This window comes from Asparagus officinalis, chromosome 7 (genome assembly GCF_001876935.1).
Source record: "Asparagus officinalis chromosome 7, Aspof.V1, whole genome shotgun sequence".
Lineage (NCBI taxonomy): Eukaryota > Viridiplantae > Streptophyta > Magnoliopsida > Asparagales > Asparagaceae > Asparagus > Asparagus officinalis.
In genome coordinates, this window is record NC_033800.1 from 131,205,269 (window position 1) to 131,218,822 (window position 13,554).

Genomic DNA, 13,554 nt, shown 5'->3' on the forward strand with positions numbered 1-13,554 from the left:
AAGAGGAGGTGACGCTAGGGGCTTTTGGTATTTTTTTAGTATTTTTTTCTGACATGTTGTCAGCTTTCTGCCTAATTCAGACCTTTTTTTTGTGAATTGCCTTTACCTGCCACATCAGCATAGTAAAGCACTTTACATTATTTTTACAGCTACAAGCAAACACTTGAAAAGGAGGAAAGCTGACAATGGGACCCATTTTTTTACACTTTCCATCATTTTACATGGTAAAAACATACAACCAAACGACCCCTCAGTCACCATAGCTCTATTATCTATTTCCTAATATACTAACATATCATTTAACAACGACCAATATAGTCTCCCTCCTAGACTCCTAGTTATTTAACTAGGGTTCATTGCGGATAGACCCCTTTAGTTTTATTTTTGCTGATAGATTGACCCCTTGTACTATCGCCTAATTACAGGTGGACCCTTGAGCGTATTTTTTTCGCTCGTTCACCCTCACGAGGTCTATTTTGTCAAAGAATAATATTTCTCTTTCTCTGACAGTAAAAGAGTAAAAAAAAAAAAATTAACTTTGGGGTCTATTTGCAATAATAGAATTATAGGGGGTCTCTCTCCAACTAGATGACAATACAAGGGGTCGATCCACAATTGACCCATTTAACTATGTACGTAACTATTGTTATGGTAATTTACCACTTAAAGATAAAGGTATCGAGAAACAATGTTATCATAGGCCTAAAAAAGCTAATGGCCCAAACCAGCTTAGCGGCCCAAAGCTCAGCTAAGAATAAATTTGTCGATCCTCCAAGCGACATGTCATCCATGCCGACACGAAATGCGGAATCAGTCAACCCTTCATTACCGAAACGACTCTTCAAGAGTCCATCCGTCAGCTTACTCGGCTGTCCGCTCGACTAGAAGCTCGCACGACTACTTAGCCGACAAACCACAAAGACGGACGACTCAAAGACGGACAGATCTCTGCCAAGAAGATAAGATCAAACTGACACCAACTCTTCAATCGACGACATAACATTGACTGGTCCCATCAAAGTAGCTCTAACAATTCTCGTAACTTAGCAGCTAGTCTGCTCACACTTCAGCTCACAAGTCACTTCCCACACATTACGGAGACGTCCTCTCCATGCCGAAGTAACTTTCCCTCAAGTCGCCTACCGACACTTGTAAAGTGAAGAGTGACTCAGCTGCCAGCGTGTCTTATATCACGCTCACAAGTCATTTCCCACATATCACGGAGACGTCCTCTCCATACCGAAGTGACTTCCCCTCCAATCAACTGTAGACACTTCTAAAGCGGAGGATGACTTAGCAGCCAGCCGGATCACTACCCAACCGTCCTCCTATGCATAGTCAAAGCTAAGGGACAATACCTCATAGTCGATCTACTATAAAAAGAGGGAAATAAGGTAAGAAGAGGGGCTGGCTGGGCTCTCTCTGGTCTCTCTCTGATCTTCATTTTTAGCTCTTTGAACAACCCATTCCTCTGGGTCTATTTTACTAAAAGAAAACTAATAACTCAAAAAGAGTACCCCTTACAAAGACCTCAATGGTCCCGGGACTTTCCCTCAAACCCCACTCAAGCTCACCAGCTGACTTGACCGTCGGAGGTACCACGGGGGAACCAGTCCCCGCCCTCTTACGGGCTTGTTCTTTTTGTCTGTGCAGCGGAATCAAACACCCCAGTTCGAGGATTGGGCATAAAGTCGGAGGAGACGGCCCCATTTCTCATTCACTCCCTCTTCGTCATCACCGCGAGGACCCAAGCTGCAGTCCAGCTCCGATTGGTTGTTTGATATTCGACATCAACAACTATGCTCACTTATTGCGCTTTGGGTCCCATTAAAACCCAGAAAAAAGTTACTAACTTGACTGACCTAATCATTTATAATTCAAAAATTTCCAATCAAATGGTAACAACTCTAGGGCACGGCTCAAGGTCTCTATCTTAATGGCCCACATTATTCATGAGAAGACCAAGGAAAAGTCTTTAATTAGATTAGAATGAACTGCACTGTTCAAACTTGACCAAATAAACCTGAGTACCATCAGGAAACAATGGCTCGCTATGGGAAAATTCTACGCAAAAGGATAAAATTGTTTGGAAAATTTTGGATTTCGCCTTAGCTTTCACTTTCCCTCTAATTTTCTAAGTTGCTTGAGAGATCTTCAAGCGGAAGGAAGATAACTATAGCCATACATTGAGTCAAATGTCAAATAACACTAAGGCGGAGATGGACAGACATTTTGATTGCTTGCACAACTTATCCGCAGAATTTTAGATGTCTATGTTGTTAGTTCACCTTGGTCCAATTTCTTTTATTTTTTTTCCCTTTTGTGGAATTAGGTTTTTGTTTCATATATAAACACAAATATGAAGAAAAAAAATAAAAAAAATAAAAAAGGTAAATTAATTGGAACCATTGTATAGGATGAAGAATCCTCACACATAACAGTCTTTCTTCCTTTACTTCTCAGAGAAAAATTACCAGTAGATTGAATAGTTGATATTCTGGCACTTCCAGTGGGATCAAGGTGTAGACTTATGTGAAATTGATGTCTGTTGTTGAATGCTGAATAGAAGATTCGCAGGAAAGTGCATGATGAAATTCGCCAGTTGTGAACACTGGAAGGGAGAAGATACAATCAATTTGCAGAAAGTAGAAATCAGATTTTGAAGCATGCAATTGAAGTAATAATGATTTACCATGTTTTGATCTTCTGGAAATCTGCAAAGAGTCAAGTAAGATTCTAAGAAGATCAGTTCGTCATGCGCAGCAATAACTCATGAGATTGTCCAATTTTAAAATACGTGTTAAATTTATGGACAGTGAGATTTAAACTTGAGTTGCCATGAAACTATTTGAAAGGACCTCGTAAAAACACCAAAACTCTAAAGACATGACGAGGGTTAAGGACATAGTTTTATATTCTGACCATAAGATTAGAAACATATATAAATCAATTTAAAGATAGGTCTCTGCTATATTCTTTTATCATTCTTCTATAACAGCAAAGTTTGACAATTGATTATCAAAAATCTGCACTGCAAGTATATGCTTGTTATAATGTGTGTTAAATATTTGACTTGAATTAGCCGAAATTGGATTCCTTGTCTCAGTAATTATAGTGAGACTTTAACATGATCGAGATTGACTAAATTGTTACTGTTTGAATTTGGTTAAGGAGTAGTAATTGTTGGGAAAAACAAGCATAAAAACAGATCCAAAATAGTACATAACAAACCATATAGGAAAGAAAGAAAAGAGCAGAAAGTTAGAAACATCATATTAAATACACTTCAAGTTTGAAATACTCTACAGAAGTGCTGAATCGCCCTCTTAACAGATGACTGGCCTTGAAAAAACTATACCCCACCTACAGTAGCGTTGGGTCTAAACAGTACTTCCAAGGATGAGACGGCTGCAGTTCAAAGAAGCGCTCTCTTCTTGTGAACACCACGACCACTTCTTCAGTTCGCCAGAACCTCCAATACTTAATAGCTTATAGAATTATTAAAAGAAGAAGAAGAAGACAGGAGATTTCGTTTTTCTATATGTTTCAAATGATCAGAAGAAGCCCTTTTATAAGGTTTATGGGAGACAAAGATTTGAATTCTAGTTATTGCAATGTTTGTAACATCTGCAATAAAACCTATTCAATCATTGTAACATTTGTAACGTACGAAATATTCAGCTGGTTTTAAGTGAGCACATGCAAAATGCTTAAGCTCGTTTAAAGACAGCACACACGCCGGACCAAGTACCTGGACCGCACGCGCGCGCCCCCGAGCCTGTGTGCCCGTGCCCGCTCGCTTGCTCGCTTATATACCAACACAAGTGTATAATATTAACACCTTTGTCATACCATATATAACACGTTTGTTAATTTGAACTAACTAAAATGCATTCAATTAGCCAACGTGGGACTAAAACTCACATACTACTTATTAAACACATTTTAATTTTCATCTATGAAATCCAATCATTAAATGATATATTTCCATATAAACCCTCTAAGATTCATTTATTTCACTAGTAATTTGGTTCATGCAAATTATTATATGACATGGAATATTATTCGTAGTTGAGTTTGAAATAACTGCTTGTGGGCTTGGATTCCTATTCACGACTAGCAATGGGATATGAAAGTTAAATAATACCAATATTGTTTCTTTGCCAAACTGATCCAACAACTCGGTTTCATATAGGATTAGAATTCCTATTTGATTAATGAATATTTTGACTGTATCCTATAAACTTGATAATGGAAGTAGCAATGAGTTTGGTTCGGCAGAAGCCACAACTCTTTGAAGCTGTGAGCAATAAATTGATTTTCGGTATAGCTCTTTTCTGTGTCCCTTTTTTTAAGAGTGATTGCATTTGATCTACCAAACTTAGAGTCACAGTATCAAGAAAAATATTAGATGGTTCTTTATTAAGGTTGCAGGCAATTGATGTACCCAATGACAACAGTAAGCATTGAGACAGACTCAGCAGGTTGAAGCAATAGATTCAAGAAGTTTTTGATTGGGCTCTCTATTAGATTGGCTCTACAGGTGATAGAGATTGTTAGATAGATTAAGTGGTTTCTAGGGTGTGATTTAAGATGGAGTGATTGAGAGATTTCTGTATTGTATTTCTCATAATGTAGTAAAACTATTCTCCATCTTTGCCTGTGGATGTAGGCTATAAGCCGAATCACGTATATGCGTATGTATTTATCTTCTTCATATGTTTCATGCTTTTATGTGATTAATATTAGTTTATTCCTGGAGAACTGTCATAACAATACTAATAGGATAAGAAGAATAAAAAGAAAAGAGTGTAATTTGACATCAGACTGCAATAGCATCATTTTGTCTCTTGAGATCTATGAACAAAAACAGTTTACATCAGTCCCTCTAAATCTCTGACCGCTATTTGTAAAGATGAGCATCCACTAACAAAGTGGCTTCCTCAAAGGCATGAAGTTAATTAACTTTCCCCGAACAAATGATTAACTAATGGAATCTTCTCCCTATATATTTACTCAGTACTTCTCCTTATTTTGCTCCTCAATTTGATCACATTAAGTCAGAGATACTATACTTCAGTAAGTACAGAAAAAGAAGGTTTATCTGCTATGGATTTGGATCTGCATGTTTTTTTAAGGCAAATAGCATTTCTAGAATTGTATGTCTCAATCATTGACACAGCATGGAAGTGATAACCTCGGAATCCACCAAGGGGTGTGAATTCACAAAAAACGATCTCCGAATCCACGAAGAACTTTGAATCTACAAAGAAAATATTAAAAGAGAATTTTATTGATGAAAAATTATGCCTCTAGGGCTTACAATACTCTACTTAAATAGAAAATAAACAAGACTCCTACTATGACTGAAAGTTTACCAAAAATGGAAATAACAAAACTCATTCCTAAAAAAACTCCCTAGGATTAAGAAAGTAAATCTGTAAAATTTAGAATCAAACCGAACTTACTTCCTAATCAAAACAGGCTCCTAAAACATTACCTAAAATGACTTCATCTCGAAAAAATACGTGGTTTACATATATAATTCATCCAATTCCAACTTACGGTTTGAGAGATATGACCCGTTCTTTGTTGCAAGTTATTTTTCTCGACCGGGTCCACGTTTGGGCTTGTGTCAGTCCCTCTTCTCCATAAATATATCCGCAACGTGTTCTACATCATTTACAGCGGCTAAATTTATTATTATCAATCTCTTTTTTCCCCTTCCCTTTTAGCAGTCCATTTGTTAGATGAGATAAGATGACTTTACCCCTAGTTTCTAGTGGACTACCGATAGGCCTGTCCATCCGGGACGGGCCGGCCCGGCCCGGAAATCCGGGCCCGGGCCGGGCAAAACCCGGACCCGGACCCGGACCCGGGTACCCCGGGCCCGGGCCAGACCGGGCCGGGTTCCGGGCTGGCCCGGCCGATTTTCTTTTTTTTATTTTTTTAATTTTTTTCCAAAATTTTTCAATTTTATTTAAATTTTAAATTATAAAAAAAAGATAAGAAAAATAATAAAAACAATAATTTTATTAATTACTTAAAATGACAAAAATTACAAATAAAAAATAATAAAAATAAATTATTTATTAATAACTAATAAATCATTTACAAATTACAAGTACAAATTTATTTTGGAATTAATCGCATCACAATAGATAAGTAAATCCCAACTAGGTTGGCACCTACTCACCTATATCACTATCATTTGTAATTATTTCCAAAATAATTCTTTACAAATTTTAAGCTAAGATATAAAAACTACAATCTATTCTTTATATCTATCTGCTAGTCTCAATTCTTCAAATTTATCTTCAATTCCAGCCATCTGATCGATGTCTTGCGTTCGCTTCTCGTACCTCCACTAATCTTGTAAGCACATCACCGCTTGTACAGTATACGGATCCAAGCATGTCCTGTGATCGTCGATCAAACGACCTGCTGTGCTGAAAGCGAATTTCGAAGTTACCGTCGAAACCTGCACTGTTAGTAAGTCACGAACCATTGTGGAAAGTATAGGATATGAAACTGATCCATATACTTTCCACCATTGCAAAATATCTAAAGCATTTCCTTGACATCTAACTAAAGAAGCAGAAAAATATTCATCTATTTCAGAAACCTCCGATGATGACGATCCAAGTCCAGATCCACCAGTTAGCTCAGCTACCATTGCATACCTATCAAAACTTACACTTTTACCTCGGGATGAGCTCGAAGAAACCGAAGCTGTAGACTGTTGTGTAGTTACACCATGTCTAGCTGCATACTCATCATATAATATTTGAAAATAATTTCTAATAACTAAATGATGAGTAGTAGTGTATGTAGGAAAAATTGCAATGAAAAGAATAAAGAAAATTGACTTGTATTTCTTTGATTCCGATTACAACTTGATTACAAAAGAGAAGAGAACGAATTTGATTCTCAGTATAGGATATGAAACTGATCCATATACTTTCCACCATTACAAAATATCTAAAGCATTTCCTTAACATCTAACTAAAGAAGCAGAAAAATATTCATCTATTTCAGAAACCTCCGATGATGAGACGATCCAAGTCCAGATCCACCAGTTAGCTCAGCTACCATTGCATACCTATCAAAACTTACACTTTTACCTCGGGATGAGCTCGAAGAAATCGAAGCTGTAGATTGTTGTGTAGTTACACCATGTCTAGCTGCATACTCATCATATAAGGTTTGAAAATAATTTCTAATAACTACATGATGAGTAGTAGCAGTAAGGGTGGTGCCATCATCTAAGTCTATAACCTGTCCACTATACAATGACTGTAACAAACTTCGAAGGCTAATATCCTTTAAGCATGGATCAATAAGAACCCCCAAACCAAAAATATGAGGAATAGGCCTAAAGTACTTATTTAGATCTTTAGAATCCAACCTGTGTGGTTCAGATGCCAAAAATCCAACCCCCTGCTCTGTTGGGTTCATTGAGCTTTTATAGGGGGATAGGAGGTTGTAACTGACCCCTATATTCGCTCCTACGTGGGTGAAAATCCCTCAGAACGTGGAATAAACGGTTCTGAAACCGTTCGACTCATGTTTACAGCCAGATAATAACATGGTAGCATCATAAAAAACTTGTAACATTTCATTTAAATTACATATAACTGTCCATTCATCTTCAGTTATTCCATAAGTGCTACCAGAACTAGAACTAGAAGCATAATAGTTTATAAAATCAGTTATAATGTCTTTATATTCTATTGCTACACTTAACATTGCATATGTGGAATTCCACCTATGGTCAACATCTTTTGGAATTAGTCTAGGCTTTACATTTTTTCTTTTACAAAATTGTTTCCATCTTTTAAGTCTTTGTTCAGAAGCAATATGCATGTAAGCAACTGTTCTAACCTTTTCTATCATAGGTTTAATTTTAGTAAATGCACTTTGAACAATTAAATTTAAAATATGACAGATGCACCTAATATGAAAAAGATCACCATGACATGGCAATGATAAAGATGATCTGATAAAATCAACAGCTACATTGTTATTACTTGCATTATCTAGTGAAAGAGAAAATATTCTTTGTGAAATTTCTAATTTCATAAGTTCTTCAATTATTAAATTTGCAACATTAGCACCAGTATGTGACTCTTCTATTGCAATAAAAGAAACAACTCTTTTAAACATTTGCCAATTTTCATCAATCCAGTGTGCTGTGATACATAAATATCCAGTTTGTGCTCTAGATGTCCAAATATCAGAAGTTAAAGAAAATTTACAGTTTAAATTTTTAAAATAAGAAATTATTTTTTCTTGTTCTTGCTGATAATATTTTAAAATATCACGTTGACAGGTTTGACGAGAAAATTTTTAAATGCAAGTCATAGTTCCAACTACCGAGATTACCAGAAGAGGAGGATTGAGAAATCATAGATTGTCGGATATCACCTTGAGGAGTCTGGCCTTTGTTGTGTTTATCTAAATGGCGTTTGAGGTGGTTGGTGCCGCTCTTATGATGAGCTTGAAAAATCTTGCTGCATAATGCACACTTAGCCTTCTTGGTGAGGATCCTACCGTGTTCATCCTTGGTGACGTCGATCTTCTCGTAAAAATTCCACACATCGGATCTTGGCCTTTTAGGAGCTCTTGGTGCAGATTTGTCGCCACCGAATTCGGGATTAACTTCGGTAGGAGTAGACCCAGTAGGAGGACTCATAGTAGGAGGACTCATTTCAGGATCGGGAGATAGGTTTTGCTCTTCATAATCAGATCCGGAAGCCATTTGATGAAAGGATTAGAAAGTATAAATAAGAGAGTATAAGAGTATAAGAGAGAGTATAAGAGGGGCCGGCCCGGCCTAATTCCGGCAACGGTCACCACTGGTGACCGTTGCCACCCGGGCCGGGCTCCGGTCCCGGGCTGCCCGGCCCGGGCGTTGACCCGGCGGCGCACTGTACCGGGCCGGGCCGGGCCCGGGCCGGGCGCCGCTGAGGCCACCCGGACCCGGGCCCGGAACCCGGCCTGGCCCGGTTTTCCGGGCCGAGGCCGGGCCGGGCTCCGGGCCGGGCCCGGGCCGGGCTCCGGGCCGGGCCCGGGCCGGCGGGTATTTTGGACAGCCCTATATATGAACATATGAGCTGTCATTCAGAACTTTTGTATACACTAAACATTTGATGGCATGAACAATCTGTTTAGCCTCCCTCTTCTTTCCTTGAAATATTTGAAGATTTCTCTCCTGCCAGATTGTGTAAACTGTCATCGACAAAGTCATCCTCTTTAATTTCTTCATGGGACCTCTTCCTATTAGGTTGCAAGAATACCAGTTCAGGAGCTGATTCCAGTTACAAGATTTCCATTTGAGCCTTAACCAATCCATTATCATATTCCATACTTCAGCCGAAAACTGACACTCAAAGAAAATGTGATTTTATGTTTCCATTTGTTGCCACTGACATAGCATACAATTGCTCAGATTTGTGTTTAATATCCCCATTCGGCAAAGCCTATCCTTAGTGAGAAGCCTTGAATGACAAGTTAACCATAGGGTGAAAGAGTGCTTTGGATACAGAAAACCATCCAAAACTGTATTATGCCAAATTACCCGTGGAGCTGGCTGAATTAATGATCTGTACATGGTAGAGAGGAGAACCTTGCCAATATAACAGCACCCATTTATAGTATTCTTCATACCTTCAACATTTCCAAACTTACTAACCAATATATATCTCACTTTAAGAAGCTTTTTCCACATCCATGAGTCATTCACCCTTGGTTGAATAATCCAGATATTTTGATTTTTCAAGTAATTTTCATGTATCCATAACAGATCCTTCTTGAGGTGCACCATCCATAAAAGCTTTGCAGCTGCAGCATAGTTCCATTCCCTTGCTGCAAAGATTCCTAACCCACCGTGCTCCTTTCCCTGGCAGATTGTACCCCAGGAAGTCAGATGAATTTTTTGACTCCAAAGAAAACCAGAGCAAAGGTTATCTATTTTTTCCAAGACCTTGATAGGCAGAATATAGTTACTCATCCAAAAAGTCTGAATGCCTAGGATGACTGATTTAATCATCTCAAGTTTCCCAGCATATGAAAGTTTCCTATTCTTTTGCCAAAATTGGAATTGATTTTGAATTTTGCCAATAAGGGAAGAACAGTCCAAATATGAGAGTCTCTTTGTGTTTAGAGGCAATCCAAGGTACTTCATTGGAAGCACTCCTTCTTTAAATCCCAGAAAATCACAGATCTGGTATTTGAGATTATATTTGAGATTATCTTCAATACCACTAAAATAGACTGAGCATTTTTCAGGATTAGCTTCTAATCCTGAGACCAAACTGAATTCCTGAAAGCATGCAGAAATCTTCATAATTGAACACAAGTCAGCTCTACTAAACAGTAGTAAGTCATCTGCAAACACCAAATGTGTTATTTTCAACTTTGAGCATCTTGGGTGGAATTTGAAATTCCTGTCAGCTGTTAGAGAACCTAGCTTCCTTGATAAGTATTCCATACCAATTACAAAGAGATAGGAGATAGAGGATCCCCTTGCCTTAGCCCTCTTGCACCATGAAAGTATCCATGTAATCCACCATTTAGTGCTAAAGAGAATTTAGAGGTTGAGATACACTCCATAATCCATAATCCATCCAATTACAGTGTTAGGAAACCCCAAACCCACCAGCATAGCTCTTATGAATTCCCAGCTAATGGTGTCAAAGGCTTTTCTCAAATCCACATTAAAGATGGCTCTAGGAGAATTATGCTTTATATCATAATGCTTAATAAGCTCATGCGCTAATAAGAAATTACTAGATATAAGCCTTCCTTTAACAAAAGCACTGTGTGCTTCATTAACAAGATAACCAATTACTTTTTGCAACCTGCTAGCAATGATTTTGGAGATGATTTTGTATATGACGTTGCAACGGGAAATAGGTCTATAATCTGCTGCAGTATTTGGATTAAGGATTTTTGGCACCAAAGTGATTGATGTAGTGTTGAGAGTGCCCAAAAGTTTACCTGATGTGAAGAACTTTTCAATAGCCAGAAACAGGTCATCCTTGATGACATCCCATGCAGATTTGAAGAAGAAAACATTAAATCCATCAGGCCTAGGAGCTTTGTTATCAGACCTTGTAAAAAGAGCTTGCTTTATCTCATCTTTAGAGACTAGAGAGCTCAGTTCAGCACAATGTGTAGAGGAAAGAATTGGACCATTTGAGATCACCCTAGGATCAGGGGTAGAGGTTGCATTCTCATTACCAAAAAGCTTGCTATAGTATTCGACAAATTCTGATACTATTCCATCCATATCAGTTATTCTAGGGCCATTTTCAGTATATACAGTTAAGATTCTATTTTGATGCCTCTTAGACTTCATAACTGAATGGAATAACTGAGTACTCTTATTGCATTCAAAGCCCATTTGATGTTAGCTTTTTTGCTTATAGAATGAGTTTTCACAATCCAACAGGTTGGTATATTGCTTGATACAATCCTTTTCTTTTTTTATTAGCACTGAATTGAATAAGTCAGAGTTTAGTTTCGTTTGAATGTCACATAGTTCAGATTTTGTTCTAAGCACTTGCTGACTGATATAAAGTGCTTTTTGTTCAGGTCCTTAAGAATAGGCTTGAGGTTTTTGAGTTTAGTGTAGAACCTGTACATGTTATATCCACTAACCTCCTTGTTCCAAATAGCTTTCACCATATTCAGGAATTTAGGATGCTTAGCCCACATGTTAAAAAATTTGAAAGGCTTTTTTTCCTTCATATTTATGATCATCAACTGTAATCAGCCCTGGGGAATGATCTGAGCATAGGGGTATCAGATACTCAGCTTGGCTTGCTGTGTGATTAAGGATCCAGTCCTCATTGACTAAAATCCTATCCAGCTTAGACCAGATTCTTATTTCTGAATCCTACTTGTTACTCCATGTATAGAAACAGCCTGTGGTTTTGATGTTACTGAGCTGACTAGAGGTAATAAAATTATGAAAGTCATCAGATCCAGTATCATTTGCTTGGATACCACCTATCTTTTCATCACTGTTAATAATTGCATTGAAGTCCCCTCCCACCAGCCAGGGACAATCCACATTTCCTTTAAATGATAATAAATCCTCCCATAGAGATTTCCTACCTTCAACTTGATTAAAAACATATACTGCTATGATTAAACATGATAATTTCCCATCTTTAGATTTCACCTCACAAGTGATATATTGCTCAGATGATTTAATTTCTTGGATAGATAAAACCTCACTATCCTATAGGATCCAAATCCTCACCTTATTAGTTGCACATATATTTGATATCCATTTTCAGTCTTTAGCAATTTTATCCCTAATTTTCTGCAGTTTTCCAATTCCAGCCACCATTGTAATAAGGCTAGCAGAGAGATATTGTATTCCTGAATAAACTTCTTGACTATCCCATGCTTAGAGGGTTTGTTGAACCCTCTAATATTCCATATAGCTAGTTACATTTTTAAAGAGATGTTCCCCCCTATCAGAGATAGAGGGATCCAAATCAAAATTTTGATGATCAAGCACAGAGAAAAGTGATGCTTGTATTGATGTATCAGCACTCATAGCAGCTCTTTTAGCAACTCTAGTGACACTGGTAAAACCAACTGAGTTAATAGAGGGAGAGGAGTGATATTCCTTTCCCTTTAATTTTTCTCTAACTTGCGCTCCCGCCAAGAAACAAATGAGGAAGAAGAAGAAAGGAGATAGAGAAATCATCGCAAAGGAGCTGAGAGATTCTTTATTTGAGTATTCTTCATCTTCAAGAGCTGGAAGATCTGCTGCAGGGATGAGTTCTTCGATCTCCATTGAGATGGAGAGCACAGGACCAAAAGGAGCTAAGAAGAAAACGCCGATTTCTGAAGTTCTAGTGAGATCTGATCTTCAATCGGATCTTTGAACTTCTCCATTGAGATCTGATCTTCAATCGAATCCTCTAACATCTCAATTGAGATCTGCTGCAGTGAAGAGTTCTTCGATCTCCATTGAGATGGAGAGCACAGAGAAAACACCGATTTCTGAAGTTCTGGCGAGATCTGATCTTCAATCGGAACTTTGAACTTCTCAATTTGAGATTTGATCTTCAATTGAATCCTCAAACATCTCAATTAAGATCTGGTACTATATTTTCTCAACATCTAAGTAAGTCTTCATCGACACCTTGGGCTGATGATTTTGGTTTGCTTGAGATTCCTATGCCTAATGTTGCTGTTAATGGAGATTATAATTTGATTGATGGTAAATCTATTGATAATAATACTGATATGGAACATCTTACTCAAGATCATGAGGTTATAGAAGTGACCGAAGGTATAGATCAAGAAAATGAAGGAATCTTGAATAAAAATGCTCCAGAAATCAAGAAAACCTTTGCTAGTCTATTTACGGATAATAGAAAATCTGGAAATGGTCTTAATTTGAATTTTGTCCAATCTGAGCAATCTAATGTTGTTACATTTACTAATGATGAATGGAAGAAAGGAGAGGTTTATTAGAAACATGCCTTAAATGGTTATGTCATTGGACTTAATGTGAGGTTCAAATCC

At 37.7% G+C, this 13,554-nt stretch overlaps 1 protein-coding gene across 1 annotated transcript; it reads right to left on the minus strand.

The window, feature by feature from the left end:
• On the minus strand, nucleotides 9,407-10,492 carry LOC109847767. Its single transcript, XM_020417006.1, has one exon. It carries the CDS (start codon nucleotides 10,490-10,492, stop codon nucleotides 9,407-9,409), a length of 1,086 nt encoding a protein of 361 aa, XP_020272595.1.